Raw genomic sequence first — 27,233 nt, 5'->3', positions numbered from 1 at the left:
TTCTGAAAATTAAAAAAAAATTGTCTCCTATCATTAGTAAGTTATTTCAGCTTGCAATTATAATCAAAGTTCATTTCTTGTCATACTCTCTTTAGTCCGAAGTGCTCATTCACTTTTTAAGTGAAGGAAAATCTTTTGTCCTTCTCACAGTGCAAAAGGAGTGTAAAACTGTTATTTTGTTTCAGGGTTTCAACAAGTCGGCCTGGAGCATCAGGTCCTCCAGGAACCTCAGGCCCAACACCTTCACCAGCAATGGACATTTCTGGGAGCCGACCAATGACACCAGTGGAACAAATTAATTTAATCCTTGAGCAAGAGGAAGAGACTACTCAACTAGAAGGGATCCCTACTGATAGAGATTATGAGGTTAATACATCATTTTTTTAAGAGAGATTCTCTTACTGAGCCAGAAGTAACTTGAATTGGACAGTGCTGCCATATCCTTCATCAAATTATGTCAGTGGAAGAAATGAAAAATTGCTCATCACTTAGCTCAAGAGCTGACCGGTTTGTTCTAGTCATTTCAAACATGGACAGATTTTCTTCAATGGTATAAATTCAATTGGGCTTGTTTGTTGCAACATACACGATGATGAGGCCGATGTTCACGTGGTGCCAGTATCTGAATTGGTGGCTACAAGAGTCTTAGTGATTTCTCTTCATCCACTTCTTATACTCAATGTTCTGCTGCCTCAGGTTTGGTGTTTTCAACCAGCTGGCAGCTGTTTTGTACCTGTCAGGATAGGATGGGGTGAGGTAAGTGGGGGAAAGTGAAATGGATGTAGCTCGTAAATCACAAGAGATTGTGGGATGTGGGGAGGTAGGATGTGGGACATTGGGTTCAGTCCTACTGCTTGCTGTAGAACATAGAACATTATAGGCCCTTTGGCCCTTGATGTTGCGCCAACCTGTGAAACCAATCTGAAGCTTATCTAACCTACACTATTTCACTTTTACCCATATGTTTATCCTATGACAATTTTAATGCCCTTAAAGTTCTCTCTCTCTCTCTTTCTCTCTCTCTGTCTATCTCTCTCTCTCTCTCACTCTCTCTGTCTTTCTCTCTCTCTCTGTCTCCCTCAATGACTAACAGCACAATTTCCTCTATGGAGTAGGAGGTAATGTAGCAATATCTCTTTTTCTGGTTAACTGCTGCACTCTCTAATTATTGCTCATGTTCTGACATACTATGGGAAGGATTGGTATCCTTATTTCAGGAAGGATGAAAATGTGCTGGAAATAGTTCAGAGAAGGTGTACTAGACTAATATCCAGAATGAACAGATTGTCTTATGAGAGAAGTCTGGACAGACTAAGTTTCTATCCATAGAGTTTAGAAGAGTAATCTGCAACTTGATTGAAATATATATATTCTGAGAGGTCCTGACAGTGTGGATGGGAACAGGATGTTTCTTCTTGTGAGAGATTCTACAACTAAGAGTCACTGTTTAAAAATCAGGATTGCTCAATCAAAACAGAGATAAGGCAAAATGCTTTTTTTCTCAGCAGGCAGGAGAAGCAGAGTCCTCGAATACAATAAAGGCAGAGGTAGATAGTAAATAGATTCTTGATAAGCAAGAAGATGTTAGGTTATCAGAGTAGGCAGGAATGTGGAGTTATCTGATTAGTCATGATCTTACTGAATGGTGAAGCTGGCTCATGGAGAATGGCTTAATCTTGTTCCTGATTTGTATGCTCAAGGAAGAAAAAATGTTGTCATTGAGTGTGGTGCAATATATTTGGCTGATGAGGGTGCCATTGTCGAGTAGCTGACAGTGTATGTAAGATGTGAATGTGAAGCCTCTTGCAGTGCTAGTTGCTGAGGGTGAGATGAGGTTAGTGAAGGCAGAGTGGTGAAATGGGTGAGATGTGGCCAATTTGTAAGGTTATGGCCCATGAAGATGCTGCCTTCATTAACCTTAACTGCTGATGTAAAGTCATTGAATTCTTTGTGACACTGCATTTAACTCCCCAGAGTTACACTGCTGGCAATCAATGCAATGGTGAACTATTCCCTACTGTGTTCATAATGTACATTTATGGAGAAGCTAATTAAATTTTTGACGATAAAACCAGAAAACAGAAGTGGGCCATTCAGCCCATCAAGTCTGCTCTGTCACTCAATGAAGTCATAGCTGATTTGATTCTCCTCAAATTCAATTTCTTGCCTTTGCCCTGTAACCCTTGATTCTATTACTAATTAAAAATCTGTCTATCTCAGCCTTGAATATACTTAATGATCCAAAATAGGAATAAATCCTTCGGCCCCTTGAGCCTGCTGTGCCATTCAGAGTGATCATGGCTGATCATTGAGTTCAATACACTTATCCATCTCCCCCGCCCCACCCCGTTCCCCATCCATCCATATCCCTTAATCTCTTTAGTTACAAGAACAATATCAACCCCTTCTTGAAAACATAATGTTTTGGCCTCAACCAATTTCTGTGGTTGTGGATTCCACAGGCTCACCACTCTCTGGTTGAAGATATTTCTCCTTAACTCAGTCTTAATGTTTGGTTCTGTGTGATAACACTTCCAGATATAGAGAGAAGAGCTGACCCAGGCATGGGTCCGGAGAACTGTCAGTCCTGGACTGGGACTAGCCAATGTACCCCATGCCTGGTGGCTCTATTTTGGTGTCTGACAATTAAATGATGTTCCTTTATAGTTGGGCTTCCTGAGTTAGCACATTGGCTACAAGTGTGGGATACAAGGGGAGTGTGTTTTCGGGGTCCCAACTATTCAGCATCATAAAGAGTTTAACCCATCTGGCAGCCCCAGGGTTAAAATCTTTTGATGAATGTTTAGAGATGGTATCAGACCACCTTGACCCCAAACCATCTGTTATATTGCAGCATTAAAGGTTCAACATGGCAAATAGACATCCTGGGGAACCAAATGCTGAATTCATGATGAGGTTGCAAAATATTGACCGCAAATTTGGTCAACATTTTGGGAAATGTTAAGGGAATGCTTAGTTTGTGGAATTAATAATAGAACCGAAGGAAGCTACTGGCTGAACCAGATCTGGATCTTGGGGAAGCCATAGAACTGACTTCCTCCTGTAAAAACACAGAACATGCAGCTCAGAAGCTTGAGGAATCCATAAACAATACTATCCTCAACCACAGTCCTAGTGGATAATATTGTAACTCCCATTTGTTCGCAAGGAAGAGTGATTGGAGTCAGAGGCTCATTAAAATAGATTATGAGTAGCTCAGTCAGCTGAATGGTTGATTTGTGAAGCAGTGTAATGCCAACAGTGTGGGTTCACAGGCCACACAGCCTGAAGTTACGATGCTGGCCCTCAGGTTAAATCATCACTAGTCGGCTCTCTCTCTCTCTAATGAGAGAGCAGCCCATAGTCTAATAGGACTATGGCGACTTGACTTGATATTCTATATAATCCTATATTTCACAGAAAGGGAAATTCTTCCAAAATGTGAACAATTGAATTCAATTGAATTGATTGTCCTGTGTACTGAGACACAGTGAAAAGCTTTGTCTTGCGAACAATACAGGCAGATCACAGAGTTAAGCAGCACAGATAAGTTAATAATAGGTAAACAGCAGCAAAATAAAAAACACAGGTACAGGTGAATGTTAAGAGTTTGTGAGTCCATTAGGTATTCTAACAACATTAGGGTAGAAACTGCTACAAAACCAGTTGGTACGTGTGTTCAGGCTTCTGTACCTTCTCCCCGATGGTAGAGGTTGTAGAAAAATATTGCCAGGGTGGGATGGATCTTTGAGAATGCTGGCGGCCTTTCCTTGACAGCGGGCCTGGGAGATGGATTCTGTCGATGGGAGGTTGGCCTTTGTGATTGTCCGGGCCGAGATCACAACTCTCTGTAACCGTCTCCAATCTTGAATGATACAGTTGCCAAACCAGGTAGTGATACACCCAGACAGAATGCTCTCAATGGCGCACTTATAAAGTTGGCAAGAGTATTCGCTGTCATGCCAAATTTCCTCAGCAGCCCAAGGAAGAAGAGATGTTGTTGGGCCTTTGTAACCAGTGTCCACATGAAGAGTCCAAGAAAGCTTGTTGTGGATGACCACTCCCAGGAGCTTAACACTCTCCACTCGTTCCACCTCTGTGTTGTTAATGTGTGGGGGGAGGGGGTGCATGAGTAACATCCTGCCGAAAGCCAATAATGAGTTCCTTGGTTTTGCCGGCATTGAGAGCTAGGTTGTTTTCAGTGCACCATTTTTCCAGGTCTTCCACCTCCTGTCTGTAGTCTGTTTTGTCACCATCTGAGATATGACTGACTATGGTGGTGTCATCAGTGAACTTGTAAATGGCATTAGTCTGGTATTTGGTGATGCAGTCATGGGTATACAGTGTGTACAGTAGGGGGCTGAGTACACACCCCTGGGGTCTTCAGTGTTGAGTGTTAGTGAGGATGAAATATTGTCCCCAATCTTCACTGATTGTGGCCTGTGGCTCAGGAAACTGAGGATCCAGTTGCAGAGAGTGGGGCTTAGTCTGAGATCACTAAGTTTAGTAATCAGTCTGATGGATAATAGTGTTGAAGGCTGAACTGTAGCCACTGAGTAGGATTCTTAGTGTTCTTGGTGTCAAGATGTTCTAGGGAGGAATGAAGGGCAAGTGATATGCACCTGACATGGATCTGTTGGTCCGATTGGCAAATTGGAGTGGGTCAACTAAAATGTAATTAAAGTGTGAGCCACATCTTTAAATAATATGATAGGATTTGCAAAATGTTTTTAACTAGCATTTCATTTTTTATTTCTGATTAAAATGTCGTGAATAAAGTCTGTTAGTGTTTAATTACAAATGAATTCATTTTCTTTCATATTTCAGAGATATATCTACTACATTGACTATGGCATCTTGCCTGATATGATTGAACCACAAAAGCCGGAACAGATAGATCGAATAGAACAACTTTTGCCAAAGGATCTTAAAGGTGTTCCTAATTTGCAGGAGCTACACCTTGAATTGCTTGAGGAGGTTCATAATGACTATGACACCAGCCTTAGGAAAGCCATTGGTAAGGTGACCTTTGCTGACTGACAATGAATGGGGGTCTTGATGAAAGGTTTTGTCATCTGGAAACTGGATTGCTCTGGCTGGGATGATAGTTGAGGTGGGAAACCTTTAAAAAGTGCTTGGATAAGCACTTGAACTGTCATAACATCCAGGATTATGGGTCAAATGCTAGAAAGTGAGACTAGTGGATTTATAGTAGTTTTAGTAATTGCAGACTTGATGGTTTGAAGGGCCTCTTCTGTATAGTGTGATTTTGTTGAAAGGTCTCCTCCTATCCTATTATCTGTCTTTACAGAAATTACTTTTCTGTAACAGGAAGCTACTTTATTTTACAGAAACTACTTTTCTCAAAAGTTCAGAAATACTGGCCTCAATATTCACCAAATTACACAATTGTTATGTATTGAAAGAGGCCATTCGGCCCACTGTGTCTACATTAGTTTGCTGAATATTTTAACTTAGTACCAATCTCCTGGTAAAAATAATTTTGTTATTAGAGAGTACCTAGTGGATGGAAATCCTGACAAGGTTGAGGTCATGGGACAGAGTGGGGTGGGGGTAGGTCCTCCTGCTAATTTTAATGGCAAGGCCTGATTCCAATAAGCTGCTACAGACTGAATTGAGTGGTCATGAGAGGGAGGTCAAGCGCAAATCAGAAGCTGGAATTGGGCAACTGAATGAACATTTGCAAACGGTTAGTGGAGGTTCCCATTTGGTGATTTGGGGATGGATTGTGTTTGTGATGCTTTGTGCCAGAGAGTTGGGGGTGAGGAGGGAATATTAGCTGTGACTGGGGGAAGAGGACAAGCAGTGGCTATGTTTGGAAAGGGGATGGGCAGAAGTTGCTGTGAGATAGGCCCGTGGTTGCTTGTGGGGCCTGGAGATCATCACAAGAATACCTGTCAAAGAAGTGTGCAATTTATCTTCTGGATGCCTCTAGTCCAGGAGCTGGCTCCTAACAGGTTAGACCATAAGGGGCAGAAGTAGGCCATTCTGTCCATTGAGTCTGTTGCACAACTCAATGAGATCACGATTAACCTAACAATCCTCAACTCCACTTTCCTGCCTTTTCTCTATAACTTTGATCCCCTTACTTATCAAAAATCTTTCTATCTCAGCCTTGATTGTTCTTAATTTACAGTTTGGGCATACTTGAGTAATGAGGAGTCTACCACCTCTAAAATATGACCCTGCATCCTCTCTGTCTGTGTTCTGAGCTTTGTATAATAGGCACAAAGAAGAAAGGAAATAAGCTCAATGAGCATAACTGACTCTTGTTTTTTAACTGGATCTACTTTCTGCTAATTAAAGTCATGGGGACTTGTATTTTTAAATCTGTTGAAAAGGATGTCGGTAGCATCCTGTGCAATTTGGTTTGCACAGTTCTCAAATACAATCCTGCTATTGAGAATCTCCATAACCCTCTGTGTTTCTGTCACCAACTGGGTTTTGAAATGGCCTTATATAATTTCCACACGCCTCAAACATTCCTGAATCATATCCAGAACATTATTTGCATGAGATCAAAAGGTGTCCAATGGGAATTAGCCTGCAATTTATTTTTTATTCACTCATGGAATCTGGGCACCTGTGGCCAGGGAAGCATTTATTGCCCATCCCTGGCTGGCCTTGCGAAAGTGGTGCTGAGCTATTCCCTTGAACAGCTGCAGTCCATGTGCTGTAGGTAGACCCACAATGCTGTTAGAGAGGGAACTCCAGGATTTTGACATACTAACATTAAAGAAACAGTGATATATTTCCAAGTCAGAATGGTAAAACTCTGAATATTTGAAAACTGACTCATAGAGAATTTGATTAAAAGTAACTTAGAATCTGAGAAAACTTAACCAAAATTTGATTAAAAATGAATTAGAATCATAGAATCATAGAAAACTGACCCAAACAGAATTTGATTAAAAATAAATTGTATCGTAATAATATCATTATTTTAGAAAAACATAGATTGAACCTAACCACAGGTACAACATGGTGTCAGAGAATCAAAGTGTTGGTTATGACGTCAGTTTTTTTTTCCGCAAGGGGGGATTAGTTTTCAACCACCTAGAGTATTTTGACACGATGTGAAATCTGCCCCAAGGTTTTACTTCAGCATAAATATATTTTCTATCAGCGTGGATGCACATTTGTGGATTTAATTTAGTGCCTTGTTACAATTCTTTTCAGTTAACTACATCTTAAAAGATCCTTCTGAACGGATGCGACTCTTTGTCTCTTCTGTCCCTCGGCCTTTTCCTCACCGTGTGATACGTGCTCCGGTACCTTGGCACAGGGCATACCATAAGGCTAAGACCTGGAATGAATCTCACCTCTTCATTGTCAATCCAATGATGACTTTACTTCAGGACTTCTGGTACACAAAGTAAGACAATTAACTCCAGGCTGACTTTGAGTCTGATTGTGTAACACCTTCTGCTTACCTTTTGCACAGATTAGTAACTTATGCAAAATATAGTTGTTTTTAATTGTTGATGGGATATGACCCTCACTGACTAGGTGCTTGCACCTATTTGTTGTGGAGAGGGTAGTGGTGAGCTGCCTTCCTGAACTGCAATGTGGAGGAGCTGTTGTTGGATTGGGGTGGACCAAGTTAAAAATCACACAACACCAGGTAATAGTCCAACGGGTTTATTTGGAAGCACTAAGCTTTCGGAGTGCTGTTCCTTCATCAGGTGATGAAGCAGTAGCGCTCCAAAAGCTAGTGCTTCCAAATAAACCTATTGGACTATAACCTGGTGTTGTGTGATTTTCAACTTCTTTACCTGCAGCAAGGACACCCACAATGCTGTTATGGAGGGTGTTTCAGGATGTTGATCCAGTGGCAGTGAAGGAACAGTGATATTTCCAGCACCTGCATAATTTTTTTGTACTATTGTTATCATAAATGATTAAAATGTTGCAATGAAATCATCTTCTCAAACGAAAAGAAGGCCACTTGGGTTTGAAACTCATTAAAACAGAATGACAAAAAAAGGTCAGTGAGAGCGATAGGGACAACTGAAATGACAAGTGGTGAAGTATAAAATACAGCAACCCTTTCATGATGTCCTAACTCTATCTGACAGTTCCCTACAGGAAACCTCAGGAGTCAAGTTGAACCTGTCAGAATGCCTGTTTGATTGGTGCTAAAATGAAGTCAAGGCTGCTCTAATAACCACTTCAGGGAACGGATGAATGGCCCTGGAATTGATATCAAAGCATTAAGTGTGGATGGAATATTGTTTTATGTTTTTTATTGTCGCTCAACATGACTGTCAAACAATTAAAGCTAAGTGGTAACAAGAGGATGTAATTCAATCTGCCGATGTCCTGGGGTTTAATAATTCAACTGTCTGCTCCATTCAGGTTCAATAATATCCGATTTGTTCAACTAAAGGAAATAAATAAAGAAAATCTTCCTATGCTCCCTCAGGAGTTTGAAGATCTTGTGAAGAAGCAGTGTGCAGAGACTCGGAACATTCTCGAAAATATGTGAGTATGGTATAATTTATATTCATGGAAGAATAGTACAATCATTGCTATTCATTACTTACAGCGTGGAAACAAGCCCTTCAGCCCAACAAGTCCACACCAACCCTCTGAAGAGCAACCCACCCAGACCAATTACCCTAACACTACAGACAATTTAACATGGCCAACTCTCCTAATCTGCAATTTTTGGAATGTGGAAGGAAACCGGAGCACCGGGAGGAAACTCACATAGACACGGGTAGAATATGCATACTCCACAGTGCTAACCACTGTGCCACCCTGTGCCTTGATAAGATTTGGGGATTTTTGAGGTGAGGAATGCCAGTGAACTGAAAAGATTCTTAAACATTTTGCATCTCACACTATCGTCATGCAGGCATGGTGAAATGAGTGACAAATATTCCTCCCATTCTTCTTGAAAATATTTTATTATTCCACATTTAAAATAAATGCCCTTACAGGATCCTTGTAATTTTTTCTGTTTTCCCCAGTTTCTGTGAGTTATCTAATTATTTCTTTGCTATAATCTCACTCTAACCAGCAAATGAGATGTGAATGATTGGGCCATTTCATGTCATGTTTTCCAGCAGCATCAGAGTTGGCAGACTGTGAATAATGGTCCCAGGGTAATTGAAACATTCCTATGGCCCATAATGTAAAATAAAGGGAGTATTCATGGAGTCATAGAATTTTTAACAACATGGAAAAAGGCTCCGGCCCAAGATGTCCATGCTAGTCCTCAAGAATCATAGTCATTCAGCAGAGAAACTGGCCCTTCGGCCCAACTCGTCCATGCTGACCAGGTTTCCTAAACCATTTTCCTGCATTTGTACCATATCCCTCTAAACCTTTTGTATCCATGTACTTGTCTTTTTAATGCTGTAAAAGTGGCTCTACCACTTCCTCTGGCAACTTGTTACATATACATACCACTCTCTGTATGAAAAAGTTGCCCTTTCGGCCTCTTTTAAATCTGTTCCCTCTCACCTTAAACCTGTATCGACTAGTTGTGGAAACCCTTACTCTGGAGAAAAAGCCTTGGCCATTCACCCTATCCATGCACCTCATGATTTTATGAACCTCCATACAGTCTTCCCTCAGCCTCTTATGCTCCAGGGAAAAAATGTCCCAGCCTATTCGGTCTCTTACAGAGTCATAGAGTTATACAGCACAGAAACAGACCCTTTAGTCCAATCAGCTGAGCATAATCCCAAACTGAACTAGTTTCACCTACCTGCTCCTGACCCATATCCCTCCAAACCTTTCCTATTCATCTACTTATCCAAATGTCTTTTAAACATTGTAATTATGCCCACTTCCACCACTGTGTCATAGAGTCATAGCACAGAAACAGACCCTCCGGTCCAACTGATCCATGCCAACCAGATATTCTAACCTAATCTAGTCCCATTTGCCAGCACTTGGCCCATATCCCTCTAAACCTGACGAGGTTGACGAGGGAGGTTGAATGCCTTGTAAGGAGGAAGAAGGAGGCTTACATCAGGTTGAGGAAACAAGGTTCAGACAGAGTGTTGGAGGGATACAGGATAGCCAGGAGGGAGCTGAAGAAAGCAATTAGGAGAGCTAAGAGAGGGCTTGAAAAATCTTTGGTGGGTAGGATCAAGGATAACCCCAAGGCCTTTTATGCGTATGTGAGAAACATGAGAATGATGAGACCGAGGGTAGGTGGATCAAGGACAGTAATGTGAGACGGTGTATTGAGTCGGAAGAGATAGGAGAGGTCTTGAATGAGTACTTTTCTTCAGTATTTACAATTGAGAGGGACTGTATTGTTGAAGAGGAGAGTATGAAAGGGACTGGTAAGCTAGTGGAGATATTTGTTAGGAAGGAAGATGTGTTGGGCATTTTGAAAAACTTGAGGGTAGACAAGTCCCCCGTGCCTGATGGGATATATCCTAGGATTATGTGGGAAGCAAGAGAGGAAATTGCAGAACCGTTGGCAATGATCTTTTCGTCTTCACTGTCAATGGGGGTGGTGCCAGGGGACTGCAGAGTGGCGAATGTTGTGCCTCTGTTCAAAAAAGGGAATAGGGATAACCCCAGGAATTACACGCCAGTTAGTCTTACTTCCGTGGTAGGCAAAGTAATGGAAAGTGTACTGAGGGATAGGATTTATGAGTATCTGGAAAGACAGTGCTTGATTAGGGACAGCCAGCACGGATGTGTGAGGGATAGGTCTTGCCTTACAAGTCTTATTGAATTCTTTGAGGAGGTGACCAAGCATGTGGATGAGGGTAGAGCAGTGGATGTAGTATACATGGATTTTAGTAAGGCATTTGATAAGGTTCCCTATGGTAGGCTTATGCGGAAAGTCAGGAGGTGTGGGATAGTGGGACGTTTGGCCAGTTGGATAGAGAACTGGCTAACCAGTCGAAGTCAGAGAGTGGTGGTAGATGGTAAATATTCAGCCTGGAGCCCAGTTACAAGTGGAGTTCCGCAGGATCAGTTCTGGGTCCTCTGCTGTTTGTAATTTTTATTAATGACTTGGAAAAGGGAGTCGAAGGGTGGGTCAGTAAATTTGCAGACGATACGAAGATTGGTGGAGTTGTGGATAGTGAGGAGGGTTGTTGTCAGCTGCAAAGGGACTTAGATATGATGCAGAGCTGGGCTGAGGAGTGGCAGATGGAGTTCAACCCTGTCAAGTGTGAGGTTGTCCATTTTGGAAGGACAAATAAGAATGCTGAATACAGGGGTTTTTTTATAGATATTTTTATTGGAAATTTAACATTTTTACAAGTTTACAACAATAAACAAAACTCTCAAGTACAAACATTGATATACAATTAAATCTTAAATAAATAATAACCAAAATTTAACTAAAGAAAAATACTGAAAGAATAAAAAACTCAACTAACTACTAATCTAATTACAACTAACCAGAGTGTATATTTAAGTCTCTTAAATTATTCAAATAAGAGAAAAAAAAACAATGGATAATACAGAAATTGGATAGTGAGGTACATGCTCGGAATGTGTTAACATCAAATGTAACAAAACCCATATTCGTGCGGGATTCCTCTCCCAAGGGGCCCCGGACCAGCCAGGTTCGCAATCTCAATTAAATAAAAGCCCTTGTTAGGATAGCCGAAATATCTGTATTTATATAATTCAAGAAGGGCTGCCATATTTTATGAAATAATTCAGTCTTTCGGTGCACCATATTTGTAAGGAAGCCAAGGGGAATACATTGCATAATTAATCTGTGCCAATTTGAAAGTCCAGGGGGGCCCTCAGCCACCCAGTTTACCAAAATATTTTTCCTTGCTCAGAGAGAGAGAATAGAAAATAATCTCTTCCCGTGCATATCCAGGAAGGGTAAATTCGAAAAGCCCAAAAGCAGAGATACAGGGTCCATTTTAATTTCGGTTCCTAAACTTTCTGTCAGGGTACTTGCTACTTTAGTCCAGTATCTATGGATCTTATGACAGATCCATAGGCAATGTACAAGAGTGCCCACCTCTATTTTACATTTGGGACACATTGGAGATGCTCCTGCCTTAAATTTAGCCAATCAATCCGGTGCTATATGGGCCCTATGAAGTATCTTCAGCTGGATAGCCTGAGTTCTGTTGCTGATGGTGATTGTTCTGGTGTTTTCCCAAATGTCATTCCACGTTTCCATAGAGATTTCTAGTCCCAAATCCTGATCCCATGTTTCAAGCAGATTGTCCATATATCCCGATACTTCATCATGTAGTAAATGATAAATAGTACTGACGGAAGATACCTCCATTGGCTGTAGCACTCTACATTCTCTATCTGGTTTATAACGACTATCTAATAACGTAGTCTTCTTCTGTATATAATCTCGAATTTGGAAGTATCGACAGAGGTCTCCATTAGGTAATACGAATTTCTGATGCAGCTGTTCAAAAGACATCAGGACCCCTTCTTTAAATAGCTCCCCTAAACATGAGATATCCCTGGATCTCCAGAGTTTAAAAGTGGCATCTGTAAACCCCGGTTGAAATCCCCATGCTCCCACTATCGGAGCATAGGGGGATGTTTTATGTGAGTTGCCCTCATTTTGCCGCATTATATTCCAAGCTTTAATTGTGTTTAGTATTATAGGGTTTTTACAATGATCCCTAATGACTTTCCTCTTGTCTGAAAATAAAAGGTTAATAAGTGGGCATTTTACTTGAGAAGCCTCGATGTCCAGCCAGATTGATTGCGGATCAGACAAGACCCAATCAGCTATGTAACTTAATAGGGAAATTAACTGATAGTTCATAAAATCTGGGAAGTCCAATCCTCCCCTTGCCTGTGGAAGCTGTAGCTTCTTCAGCTTAATGAAGGGGCGTCTATGATTCCAGATAAAGGAACCCAACCAGCCATATAATTTACGTAGTGCCAGCCTCGGCAGCATCACCGGGAGCATTCTCATAGGGTATAGGAGACGGGGCAGGACATTCATTTTAATTAGTGCTATTCTACCCAGCCAGGAAATTGGAAGGTCTCCCCATCGCTGGAGGTCCTGCCTTATCCTATCCAGTAAATGCACAAAGTTAGCCTTGTATAACTGACCAAATACCGGGGCAATAAAAATGCCTAAATATAAGAAACCCTCCAAGGACCACCAAAAGTTAAAGTGGAATACGTCCACTAAGCGGGATATCATAGCAAGGCCACCCATTGGCATAGCCTCCGATTTTGAGAAATCCATTTTATAGCCTGAGAATGCGCTAAATGTATTAATAACTTGGATTAAGCGAGGCATGGACATCAGAGGATTACTGAGGTATAGAAGGACATCATCTGCATAAAGGGGTAATTTTATGTTTACCTGTACCAATCCTCAGGGCCGTTATATTAGGGTCAGCCCAGTGCTAGTGGGTCAATTATTAGCGTAAATAACAAAGGCGAGAGAGGACATCCCTGATGGCAGCCCCTACCCACACTGAAGCTATCCGAACCTAATCCATTGGTAACCACAGCTGCTTTGGGATCACTATACAATGTTGAGACCCATTTGGTAAACACCTTTCCAACGCCAAACCTTTCCAATGTGTAAAACAGATATGACCATTCAACCCTATCGAATGCCTTTTCCGCGTCTAATGAGACTACTACTCCTGGTATCCTTCCCTGATGGCAGGCTTGAATCATATTCAAAACTCTTCTAATATTATTGGATGATCTACGGCCCTTAATAAATCCTGTCTGATCCTCCTTTATGATATGTGGCAATACCCTTTCTAGACTCAATGCTAACGTTTTAGAAAGGATTTTAAAATCTACATTTAGCAAGGATATTGGTCTGTATGATGCGCAATCTTCTGGGTCCTTTCTTTTTTTAAGGATAAGAGAGATATTTGCCTCTTTCAGCGAAGGCGGGAGACAGCCCTGACTAGAAGCGTAGTTATACATGTCCATAAGTGGACTAGCCAATATTTCTGTAAATTCTTTATAGAATTCAGCTTGAAAGCCATCTGGGCCAGGTGCCTTACCGCTCTGAAGTTGCCTGATTGTGTCAAGTATTTCTTGGACTATTAGGGGAGCATTTAAGACCGATATCTGTTCCAGAGTTAGGTCCAGAAAGGTCAAATTTTTAAAAAATGATTGCATCCTCCTAGTCCTGTCTTCACAATCCTGCGATTTATATAAGTCAGAATAAAATTCTCTAAAAGTTGCGTTAATCCTTTTATGACCATGAGTCAAAATATCCATACTTTCCTTGATAGATGTGATAGTTTGAGGGGCCTTTTTTTTCTTTGCAAGAAATGCTAAGTATCTACTTGGTTTGTCACCAAATTCATATAACCTTTGTTTTGCAAATAATATTTCCCTCTAAGCCGTTTGGGTAAGCGTGGTGTTTACTGTCCTAAGGGTCATAATCCTTTGTAATTTGATAATAGAACACCGTATGCTGTTTCAGCTGCTTTTAAGCATGCTTCGAGCAGAGGCTGCTGTTCTCCCTTTAATTTTTTCTGGGTCGCTGAGTATGAGAAGATCAAACCTCGCGCGTAAGCTTTAATGGTCTCCCACATCATTGATAGGTTGCTAGCCGTACCTAAATTAATTTCTAAAAAAGTTTTTAATTTTTGAGAGAAGTACTTTACAAATTTACTATCTTTCATCAGGAAGTGGTCCATACGCCAATGCCGAGGGGATGTCCCATTGTTCCTTGCCTTGATTTTCATATATACAGCAGCGTGATCAGAAATTGCTAGACTAACTATTTTACAGGATGATATGGAATTTTAAAAAATCGAGGGGGCAAAAAACATATCAATTCTGGTATGACATTTATGTGGATTGGAGTAAAAAGAAAAATCTCTGCCCTGTGGATGAAGACATCTCCATACATCTACTAATCCTAATTCTTTGTTCAAATCAACCAATTGTCTAGATCTGGGAGATACACCTGCAGCACTCTTGGGAATCCTATCTATTTCCAGATCCATAATACAATTAAAGTCTCCCCCTATAATTGTATGATGAGCACTGAGAGCCATCAATTTTGAGAAGGCTTCTGTTATAAATTTAAAAGGATGTGCTGGGGGGCAATACAAATTTAAAATCCCATATTCCTCTCCATTTATAAGGGCTTTAATCAGAATAAATCGTCCAGATTCGTCTTTTATCTGATTTAGGATTTTGAGAGGGAAATTCTTCCGAATAAGATTAACAACTCCCCTGCTTTTTGAGCTAAAAGAAGAAAAAAAGGCCTGATCAAATCCACCGTGTCGTAATTTCAAGTGTTCTTTATCCAACAAGTGTGTCTCCTGTAGAAGAGCTATATCAACCCTTTCTTTCTTGAGATTTGATAATATGTTTTTCCTTTTGACTGGCGAATTACTCCCCTTGACATTCCAGGTGCACCACTTAACCGACTGATCAACCATAATCATCCGGGCAAATCCGAGACCCCTCGGGAGGGAAAACCCTATCCAGAACATCCCGAGCATAGAGCATATAAAATTCACAAAAATAAAGGCTCTCTAACACACTCACAACAGTATAATAAAAAACTATTTCAAAATTTAAAAATATAAAACGTATTTAAATGGAGATTTTCCCCCTTGTTCCCAGGGGGTATCACTTCCTTTCCAAAGGTCCATCGTATTCTCTCCCAACCAATGCCCCATCCTTGACCCAGGCGCTCCTCAATAGGATGAGGAAAATTAAAATATACTACAGAGCTAGAGTTGACAGTGAGCACCCTACCCCCACCCCCCCCCACCCATACCAACACCTGGATATATTTGGTAATGTTAATACCATGTATAAACATATATAACTATAAAATTACAACCTCAACAAGTAATAATTAAATATAATAATACAAAATAACAAGGGAAAACAACTCCGCTCCTACAGACAGAGGTAAAATAGAATAATGTAACCCCCTTCCCCCACCAACATTAACTAGACCCCCCGGCCTATATATAGAATAATAAAAAAAAACCAAGCGGGGGAGAAAATCGTTAAGCAGAGAACAAATAAGTAAATCCCTCTCCCCACCCCCCAAGATAATATTAAACAGTAAGGTAAAAAAAGAAAAGGGGGGTATGTAAACCGGAATGGGGGGGGGAAAGCAAACCAACATCAATTATCTCTTGCAATTTATCTAAGAGATTCCAAAAATTCCTTAGCCTTTTCTGGTGATCCGAAGTTATACACGGATCCTTCATGGTTAAAGCACAGTGTTGCTGGGTAGCGTAAGGAGTACTGAATATTTAAGTCCCTTAAACACTTCTTCGCCTCATCGAATGCCTTCCTCTTTCGGACCAGAGCTGGGGAAAAGTCCTGGAATAACATGATCTTGGATCCTTTATAGATCATGGCTTGGGGATCTATTGCAAGATTTCTAGAGGCTTCTAGGAGTATCTGCCTCTCCTTATAACTCTGCAGCCGGAACAGGACCGGGCGTGGGCGCTGGTTCGAGCCGGGCCCGCGTATTGCAACCCGGTAGGCCCATTCTACCCATATCTGGCCTGATCCAGCCTCCAGATTTAACAGTTGTGGAAGCCACTGTTCAAGGAATGCTGTAACCTGGCCTTCCTCTTCCTGTTCGGGAAGGCCCAGCAAACGAATATTTTTTCGACGACCTCTCTAAGGTCCGGACTCGCTGTTTGAGAGTCCAGACCTGATCCACGGCCGATTGCGCTGTAGTTTCGGAGGTTGTAGCCTTTAGCTCCGCCCCTCTGACACGGTCGTGCTTTTGCAACGTGGCCAAGAGTGAGTCCCATCGACTTCGGGATTCTTCAATAAAAGCATCGATCTTCACACCCAGTTTGGAGATGATTTCCACCAGGCTCGCCACTATAGGTAAGTCCCCTGGGGCGGCTGTGGATGCCTCTACTGTAGCTGGAGAGGGTGGGGGAGGGGTTCGTGCTTGCTGAGAGCTGTGGGCTCCCTTCTCCTTAGTCATTTTTACTGAAGATTAAATTGCTTAAATTCAATAGTCAGCAACTAATTAAAGTAAACAGCTATTTTAAATGATTTGGTGAGTGTGGTGGGGGTGGGTGACCCACTTTGCCCAAGACTTGGGAGGAGCACTGTAGACTCAGACTTGCTGGGTCGCCGCCATCTTGGAATCCCCCCAGAATACAGCGTTTATGGTGGGGTTCTTAGTAAGGTGGAGGAGCAGAGGGATCTTGGGGTCTATGTTCATAGCTCTTTGAAAGTTGCCACTCAGGTGGATAGAGCTTGTAAGAAGGCCTAGGGTGTATTAGTGTTCATTAGCAGAGGGATTGAATTCAAGAGTCGTGAGGTGATGTTGCAGCTGTATAGGAACTTGGTTAGGCCACGTTTGGAGTACTGTGTGCAGTTCTGGTCGCCTCATTTTAGGAAAGATGTGGAAGCTTTGGAGAGGGTGCAGAGGAGATTTACCAGGATGTTGCCTGGAATGGAGAATAGGTCGTACGAGGATAAGTTGAGAGTGCTAGGCCTTTTCTCATTGGAATGGCGAAGGATGAGGGGTGACTTGATAGAGGTTTATAAGATGATCAGGGGAATAGATAGAGTAGACAGTCAGAGACTTTTTCCCGCGTACAACAAAGTGTTACAAGAGGACATAAATTTAAGGTGAAGGATGGAAGGTATAGGGGGGATGTCAGGGGTAGGTTCTTTACCCAGAGAGTGGTGGGGGCATGGAATGTGCTGCCTGTGGGAGTGACAGAGTCCGAAACATTGGTGACCTTTAAGCGGCAATTGGATAGGTACATGGATAGGCGCTTAAGCTAGGACAAATATTCGGCACAACATCGTGGGCCGAAGGGCCTGTTTTGTGCTGTATTGTTCTATGTTCTATGTTCTATGTAAACCCCTCCTATTCATATACCCATCCAGATGCCTTTTAAATGTTGTAATTGTACCATCCTCCACCACTTCCTCTGTCAGCTTATTCCATTCATGCACCACCTTCTGTGTGAAAAAGTTGCCCCTTAGGTCTCTTTTATATCTTTCCCCTCTCACCCTGAACTTATGCCTTCTAGTTCTGGACTCCCCTACCCCAGGGAAAAGACCTTGTCTATTTACTCTATCCATGCCCCTCAAGACTTTATTAACCTCTGTAAGGTCACCCCTCAGTTTCCAATGCTCCAGGGAAAATAGCTCCAGCCTATTGAACCTCTCTCTATAGCTCAAATCCTCCAACCCTGTCAACATCCTTTTAAATCTTTTCTGAACCCTTTCAAGTTTCACAATATCCTTCCTCAGGAAGTTCATTCCATATGCGAACCACCCTCTTTGTAAAAATCTGTCCCTCATGCCTTTTTAAAGTCTCTCTCTGCCATATTAAAATGGGACCCCTAGACTTGAAATCCCCCATCCTTGAGTTAAAGGCAACTTGACCCTTTAACTCTATGAATACCTCTCATTATTATTTAAATTTTATCAGGTCGCTGCTCAACCCCCTTCGCTCCCAGCCTATTCAGCCTTTCAGTATGACTCAAACCTTTCATACCCGGCAACATCCTGATAAATGACTTCTGAACTCTCTCCAGCTTAATATTATCCTACCTATAACTGGGAGATCAGAACTGGACACAATATTCCAGAAGAGGCCTCACCAATGTATCTTCCAGTCTCGATAACACCCTTGTACATCTTTTTGCGCCCTTTCTAGTTTAATAGCATCCTTCCTATAATAGGTCACTGGAATTGTACACAGTACTCAAAATGTGGCCTCACCAATGTCTAGTACAGCTGTAACATGAGGTCCTAAACCCCTGTACGCAATGCTCTGATCAATGAAGGCAAACATGCCAAATGCCTTCTTCATTACCCTACCTACCTGTGACACCACTTTTCATCTATCTTCATCCCATTTTTGAGCACTTGGGCTGTTTTGGTCTCAGTACTTATTAATTTTCTGGAGGGAGGACGGTAGTAGAAAGACCAAAGTCACAGTGAAGGACTTTGCACACTCTCTTGCCAAAGTAGAGTCTACCACTGTTTTGGGGTGGGTTCTGATGTAGGCACCTGAGGGTGATTCTAGACATAGGCAGGGGCCCCTTTGATTTTTGACTGTTGCGCATAGAGTCTCAGTGCAGTCTTGATGCTGGAACATGCAGTGACAATACACACAAGGCAGCTCATCTTCAAAGACAACTACTACAAAAGGATTGAAGGTGAGTGTTTTTAATTATTTTTTGGGGTCTGGTGTGGACCTTCAATAATTTTCCAACCTACTGCTGTAGTTGGCATAGCCTCCACCTCTCCCCATCTTCTCCTCTCATTGAATTCTCGATTGGCCATGTGACTGCTCCTTTAGATTAAATGGCCAATTCTGTACCATGGAGTATCCTTTATATTCCAACTCCAAACAGTGAATTGCCTGCCAATGCTCTGCAGTATTATAGCAAGTTAGGTCAACCATGAACGTGCCTTAGACTTCAGTGAAACCTTTTCAGAAGCATTTCCCTGTCCCTTCCCTTGTCTTTTCCCAACAACAGTGGGCAGTATGGTGACTCAGTGATTAGCACTGTTGCCTCACAGCACAGGGACCCAGGTTCAATACCAGCCTCAGGCAACTATCTGTGTGAAGTTTGTACATTCTTCCTGTGTCTATGTGGGGTTTCCTTTGGATGCTCCAGTTTCATCCCACAGTGCAGGTTAGCTGGATTAGCTATGCCACATTGCCCACACTGTGCAGGCTAGATGGGTTAGCCATAGGAAATGCAGAATTATAAGGTAGGGGTGTGGGTGGGATGCTGCTTAGAGGTTCAGTGTGGACTCAATGGGCTGCTTCCACACTGTAGGGGTTCCATGAATGGTAAATGGGAATGTGGAATCTGAAACGCAAACATTATTTAATGGTGAAACAGGTTTGATGGGCTGAATGGTCTACTTCTGTTCCTATTAGGTGTGTTCGTATGAAACTTAGCCTGACATCTTAATTTGTTCTTGCAGATGGGTCCCAACCTGTGCTACCCTCTTCCTTACCCATAAAGAGAAGTGGATGCATCTGGTGCCACAGAATGATTGCGATTCTACTCAACGGGTTAAGGAATTCTTTGCGTGTGCTGGCTCTATCATGTCTTTGCAACTGCGGGAGCTTGTTTTCAATTCTTTGGAAGATCTCCTGTCATTTTTTACCGTACACAAGGTATGAAGGATATTAATAAGCTAGAGAAGGTTCAGAAGAGACTTACCAGGATGTATGCCTGGTGTGGAAGGTTTGAGTTATAAAGAAATGCTGGATAGGCTGGGACTTCTTTCACCGGAGGGTAGGAGGTTGAGAGGTGACCTTAAAGGGGTTTATAAAATCATGAAGGGCATAGATAGGGTTAATGGTAGGCGTTGTTTTCCTAGGATGGTGGATTTCAAGACAAGAGAAGACAGAGATTTAAAAAAGACATGAAGGGCAATTTTTTTAAATACAGAGGGTGGTTGGCTTGTGGAATGACTTCCTGAGGAAATAGTGAATGCAGGCACAGTTACAACATTTGAAAGACAATTAAATAAGTAGATGGATAGGAAAGGTTTGGAGGGATATGGACCAAGAGCAGGCAGGTGGGACTAGTTCAATTGGGATGATGTTTGGCATGGACTGGTTGGAACAAAGGGTTTGTTTTCATGCTGTATGATTCTATGACCCTAAGATGGGAGGTATGCCGGATTTAACAGGCATTAAGATACACATTTTATTAAACAAGTTAAGGAATGTTTTTGTTTAGCTTGATGGATAAAATTATGTAATTTTTGTCTTTTTATTAGTAATGTGTTAAGGATACCATTTTGATAAATACTACTTTGGTAGTTCGGTTCAACTCTACGCTCAAATAAACATTTTTTTTAATGATCTTTTTAGTTTTTAGCCAAAATGCAATTTCCCTAACTGTGGCAGTGTTTACCAGATTTATATGCATGCTTGGCAGAGTTTCTGGTATTAACATTTACTGCTTGACAGAATTGATTCATTAATTTAAAAACTGAATGTGCTTGAGAAACTCAACAGGTTAGGCAGTATCAGTGAAGAGAGAAACAGAATTAACATTTCAAGTCCAACGTGACACTCTGATTGACAGGATGGAAATGATTTTGGAGAAGAATACAATGAGATGCAATACGTCTGGCCACAAATCATGATTTTCAAACTGAAAATAGAAGAACCTAAAATTACATTTGATCCAACCCTTGATGAGTGCTGGGATCTAATTAATCGATGCTTCTTGGAAATTCTTAAAAGCGCTGATGGAATTCTTAAGGTATCCAACAATATCTGTTTTCTGGGTTTATAAAATTCATTCACAGGATGAGGGCATCAATGGCTAGGCCAGAATTTATGGCCCATCCCTAATTGCACAAAAGGCATTAGGAGTCAACCACGTTATGTGAGGTCTGGGTCACATGGAGGTCAGACTAGGTAAGGATGGTAGTATCCTTCCCTAAAGGACATTGGCGAGCCAGGTGGATTTTTCCTGAGAATTGACAAGGGATTCATGGTCAGCATGAAGATCTTAATTCTAGATTTCCTTTTAATTCAAATTCTACTACCTGCCTTGGCAGGTTTCAGACCCAAGTCTCCAGAATGTTAACACTTGAGTGATGATCCCACAAGGCCAGTACCTCCCCAAGAAGGTTTAAGGAGGTAATAATGTAGTCAATTCTATCAGTAAGAAATCCTGCTTCTTAAATATACAGGTGTACGTTTTTTCAATTCATGTACAGATATGGGGAACTAAAATGTGTGTTTGTGAGCTGATCTCTTGCACCCTTCAAAGGTCTGCGCTACAGTTAATAGACAATAGACAATAGACAATAGGTGCAGGAGTAGGTCATTCGGCCCTTTGAGCCAGCACCACCATTCATTATGATCATCCACAATCAGTATCCTGTTCCTGCCCTATCCCCATAACCCTTGATTCCACTATCTCTAAGGTCTCTGTCCATCTCTTTCTTGAAAGGATCCAGAGACTTGGCCTCCACTGCCTTCTGGAGCAGAGCATTCCAAACATCCACCACTCTCTGGGTGAAGATGTTTTCTCCTCAACTCTGTTTTAAATGGCCTACCCCTTATTTTTAAACTGTGTCCTCTGGTTCGGGACTCACCCATCAGTGGAATCATGCTTCCTGCCTCCATGGTGCCCAATCCATTAATAATTTTATACGTCTCAATCAGATCCCCTCTCATCTTATGGTCTAAGCTGAAGTGTATACAAGCCCAGTCGCTCCAATATTTCAACATATGATAGTCGCACCATTCTGGGAATTGACGCCGTGAACCTACCCTACACTCCCTCAATAGCCAGAATGTCCTTCCTCAAATTTGGAGACCAAAACTGCACACAATACTCCAGGTGTGGTCTCACCAGGGCCCTGTACAGCTGCAGAAGGACCTCTTTGCTCCTATACTCAATTCCTCTTGTTATGAAGGCCAGCATGCTATTAGCCTTCTTGACTACCTGCTGGACCTGCATGCTTGCATTAATTGCTCCACTGTTGCAGTAATGGCTGTCAGCAGGGAAGATCAGGTCACAGAGAGTAAAGTGCAAGATGGATGAAATGATACTCAAAGTGTTGGAAATTACCTATGAAGCAGTGAATAATATTTTCGGAATAATTGTGGTGAACAAAGGCCTTTCATGTAGGTGAGGCAGCAGCAGCAATTAAATTTTGTTCACTGAAAGATTTCAATCCTGACCCTTTCATTGATCTAATTTGTGCTCATTGCTTGTGCTTGTTGATTCTGGTGAGTTTCACATGGCTGAGGAAAATGGGCATTGGCCAATAAACTGTAGCTACTTGATAAAGACTGAATTTTTCTGTACATGTTCATTAGATCCCAATAAGTCCACACCGACCCGCCGAAGCGCAACCCACCCATACCCCTACATTTACCCCTTACCTAACACTACGGGCAATTTAGCATGGCCAATTCACCTGACCCGCACATCTTTGGACTGTGGGAGGAAACCGGAGCACCCGGAGGAAACCCACGCAGACACGGGGAGAACGTGCAAACTCTGCACAGTCAGTCGCCTAAGGCGGGAATTGAACCCGGGTCTCTGGTGCTGTGAGGCATCAGTGCTAACCACTGTGCCACCGTGCCGCCCACATGGCGTCTATTGTTGTCTATTGTACTGTATGTTGTTGGACTGTTGCTCTCAAATTGAAAAATATATACCCTTCTGATTTTGGGTCAAAATCCTGGAGGTTTCTCTATAGTGATGGTGTAGATCTATCTACACTGAATGGACTGCAGTAATTCAGGATAGCTGCTCACCGTCACCTTCTCAGAGGCAACTAGGAATGGGCAAGAAACCCTGTGAGTGAATTTTTAAAAATCCCTAGTCACCCCTAGATAGGGATTGGTGGGAGGTGGGTGTTAAAGTTGATCTTGCCAGTTCATTTAAGACCCTGATTCTGATCCTCAGTTTCCATTGAGGAGGTGGGAAAATGTTTCAGCTTCTATGCAGCCATACAAGTAATGGGATTCCTATCTTTTGAGTATTTGAAGGAGCATAGAAAGGAAGAAACAGAGACAATACAGACTCTTAATGCAGCACGATTGGCAAACTACAAAAGGCTTCCAGGGTATGTAACCCAGGGCTTCACAAAGTCGGGGTTAAGACCCCAAATAGGGTTGCGAGCTGAAACTTTGTGATTTGTGAGCTCCAAGGCAGCATTTTGTTTCCTCCTTCCTCTAACAAGGCATCTCCTCCAGCTCCAACTGCTCAGCAAGGGGTTGCGATAGTTTTCAAGGCTGGAAATAGGGGTCATAGTGGGAAGATGTTTGATAAACACTGGTCTAGCCTCAAAAGATGTATACCTTCCCTCAGCCGATCAATGATGTGATCTGTCATGTTGCTGCTGGATAAAGGCAGATTTTCCTCAAGCTGTCAATTATTTTGGGATCCTCTGATTGAGAAGCCTTCACCAAAGTGCTACAAAAGAATGGCATTGCCCTCTTTAATTATTTGCCTTTAATCTCCACCAAGACTATTCCAAAGCTTTTACCTTCTGATGCTCTCTGTTTACCTATTCATGGCCAGCACCCAGAGACCACTGTTTCAAAACTCAACAGCCTAGAGACTGATGTTTCCTTAGCCTCCAGTCAGCTCATCATGTCACACATTCTTTGCTTCATCTCCTGAGTCTATTGTAAGCTGTGGATCATTCTGGAACTCTTCCAGACTGTGGTGGGGGAGAAACTATCTGAACCACATGGGAAAATTGCAAAGTAGGGCCATTTTTCTGCTGCTCCATTTTTCTCTTTGGATCCATACATCACATGCAGCTGTTGGTATTCCTTAGAAATTTCTACGTAACCCCCCATGTGATGAAAGCTGATAGACAGAGGGACTGATTTTTTTTCTATCCGTTTGTGCAGCTTTTTCAGCTTAGAGTCCCTTTACCAAACCAGATTCCACTGGCTACTGGAGACAAGAGACAAGCAAACTGTTTCCTGGCCAGTCTCAAAACTGTTTTATAACCACCTGAAGAGAAGATGGTGTTGGTGTAGTAGTAGTGTCACTTAACTACTAATCTAGAGTTCTAACTAATGTTCTGAGGATTGGGTTTGAATCCAACCATGGCAAATGGTAACATTTGAATTCAGTAAAAATCTGAGGTTAAAAGCTAGCAACCATGTCAATTTTTGTAAAAACCTACCTTGCTCATTAATTTCCTTAGCCGGTCTGTTTTACATGTGACTCCAGACCCACAATAACATGATTGACTTTCAACTATCCTCTGAAATGGCTCTGCAGTTCACTCAGTCGAAGGCTGACCCAGCCAGGAATGCCCCTGTCCCATGAACAAATAAAACAAAAATTATTGGTTGTGTCAAAGAAATCTTTCCTTTTTGTGCAGATGATATGTTGTCAGGAATCAGGTAGCATTCAGCATTTTCAGCATGAAAGACAATGCTTATGTCCTCAATGGGTTATTAAATTGTTCTTGCATTTTCTGCAACAGGTGGAGTGTGAACTCTTTCCTGACATTCGAGAAAAACATCTCACCATCCAAACCGTAAAAGAAGAAGAATCCCTAGTCAGAGAGATTATCAACAAAGCACAGGAAATCTTCAGAGCAAATATCACTGGGCCACAAAGGTATCTTTGCATGTGGTTGTTGTCCTTACAAACATACAAATCAGGAATAGGAACAGGCCATTCAGCCCCTCGAAGCTTGCTTCACCATTTAGCAAGATCACAGCTGATCTGATTTCACCACATTCCTGCCGACCACTGATAACCTTTTATCGAGAATCTATTTATCCCTCTCTAAAAAATATTAAAAGATTCTGCTTACACTGCTTTTTGACCACAATAGTTTCAAAAACTCCCTACCCTCTGTTCGAAACAGTTTCCGCTCATCTCAGGGCGACTCCTTAGTTTTTATAATAATGTTCTGGATCCTTCCATAAGAAGAAACATCCTTTCTACATATATCCTTTGAAGTCACTCAGGGGTCTTCTATCTTTTACCTTTCAGTGAATTTCCCTTTTATACATTTAAAATCTGGCAATAGAGACCTAGCATATCTAATCTTTCCTCATGAAATGACCCCACTTTCTAGTACAATAATCTGCCTAGTAGACAGCACACCCAGAGCATGGGGGTGTGGAGGGTGGTGGTGGGGGGGGGGGGGGGGGGGGGGGGGAAGGAGGGGAGGGCGGGGTGCAGTTACCCCAGTCTCCTGGTTACATGAGCTGGGAGAACTCTGCTCATCAATGTCACAAGGTGAATGTGTGTTTTTATTACAAGACCACTCTTCAATGCTGTTAGCAAGGTTTTATGTGCCACTTGCACAAGAATTCTGCATGCTTAGGTATCAGATAACAAGGACTTTACTGTATTAGACTAGTCAGCCTTCTCTGAATTGCTTCCGATGTTTTTATATCTTTCCTTAATAAGGAATTAAATACTACACTCTGTTCTGCTATAATGTGTGTTTTCTCAATGCGAATTGGCTTTAATGCAATTGAAGAATTTAGACTGTTGTTTGTAGAATGCGAACTTTCCTTACCTGTATTGGCTATAACCCGATTCCGGACTCATTAGTTTAAATAGCGTGACTACTGTGTGATTTTCTTATAACGCGAGAATGAAACCATTGCTTTATATCAGAAGTGACTGTTATGCATTTTACATTTGACAACAGGATGTGTAGTCCTCCATAATTAACAACTCATTAGTGGTTAATGTCTTGCCTGGAGAATTGCAGGAAATCTTCAGCTAAGTCAATGAATCTGCAATCTATGCCATGTTTAACTGATGCCGTTATAAATACTGTGAAATCATGTTACAATGCACTGTGTCTCTCCTTGTTTCAGAAGAAAGTGAATTGAGCTGCAATTTAGTTCCAATTTTCTTCCACAGGTGCTGCCAACCCTGTTGCGTTTCTCCTGTTTTATTAGACCTTTCCAGCACTGTAGGATTTTGATTTTATTTATGAAATTTTGTTTATTTATTGGTCTACATCCCTTGTGTCTGAGTTTGAAATTGTAAAACAAAATCTCCTCTGAGATAATTTCACATCCATACCCATCTTTCCTGTGGTATGATGGACTTGATGTCCCATTATGACAAGCAAAAATTTTAAAAAATTTACTATTATTAATTCTTCATTTCTGGGGACCACTTCTTTTGTGTACTAAATGATTTTTTTTTCTTATTTCAGCTACCTAAATGTGTACAAAATATACAGTGATCTTTTAAACAACAAAGCAGAGCAAGAAGTTACTACTTTCCTATCGGAGAAGCATTCAATGGAGGCATTCATAACAGTAAATACACTGTTCCTGTTCTAAACCTCTGTAAATAGGTGGCTTTATGTTATGATGGAATGGTTAAAGCTCATGATTTATTTCAGAAACACGGCCAACAAAAATATTAAAATATTACTAGACCTTTCTGGGGGTCTCTGTCTCAGAAAATTCTGTTGAGGTTTTGCAGGATTTGGTTAGGTACTGGGTCTTATCCTAAATACTTTGCGGCGATTGTCTACAGAGTACCTTATAAGATGGAGAGGGACAATGTGCACTGTCTCAGTTTCACTCTGACTGCCGGGTAAATTCAACAGAACCCAAAATGTGTATTTGGGTGACACTAGTCTTTGTCTAGCTGTTAGCATGGATCAAACCCTCAGCAGATTGGTGGATGTACATCAGTGTGTAGGTCAAATGTATGCGATTGCCCATTTCGCAAACCAGGTTCTTTGGCTTCTCCGAAATTTGGATCAACATTATACAGGCAATTATGTGATGCAGCAATAATATGTTTGCAAGTGCACCATATTTCAAATTGTTT

General features: G+C 41.6%; 1 protein-coding gene across 1 annotated transcript in view; it reads left to right on the top strand.

Annotated features, from left to right (window-relative positions):
• The window catches only part of dnah3 (dynein axonemal heavy chain 3), a 187,519-nt gene that overhangs the window by 17,696 nt on the left and 142,590 nt on the right, over positions 1–27,233 (top strand). Inside the window, exons 4-11 of the mRNA XM_060840939.1 lie at positions 186–366; positions 4,828–5,017; positions 7,201–7,396; positions 8,380–8,505; positions 19,888–20,083; positions 21,006–21,185; positions 24,898–25,034; positions 26,605–26,710. Coding sequence (XP_060696922.1) covers positions 186–366; positions 4,828–5,017; positions 7,201–7,396; positions 8,380–8,505; positions 19,888–20,083; positions 21,006–21,185; positions 24,898–25,034; positions 26,605–26,710 — 1,312 coding nt within the window. The remainder of the gene's footprint in view (positions 1–185; positions 367–4,827; positions 5,018–7,200; positions 7,397–8,379; positions 8,506–19,887; positions 20,084–21,005; positions 21,186–24,897; positions 25,035–26,604; positions 26,711–27,233) is intronic.

The sequence above is a fragment of the Hemiscyllium ocellatum genome, chromosome 20 (genome assembly GCF_020745735.1).
Source record: "Hemiscyllium ocellatum isolate sHemOce1 chromosome 20, sHemOce1.pat.X.cur, whole genome shotgun sequence".
Lineage (NCBI taxonomy): Eukaryota > Metazoa > Chordata > Chondrichthyes > Orectolobiformes > Hemiscylliidae > Hemiscyllium > Hemiscyllium ocellatum.
The sequence above is the reverse complement of the archived record's forward strand: the minus strand, read 5'-3'. Positions and strand labels throughout refer to the sequence as shown.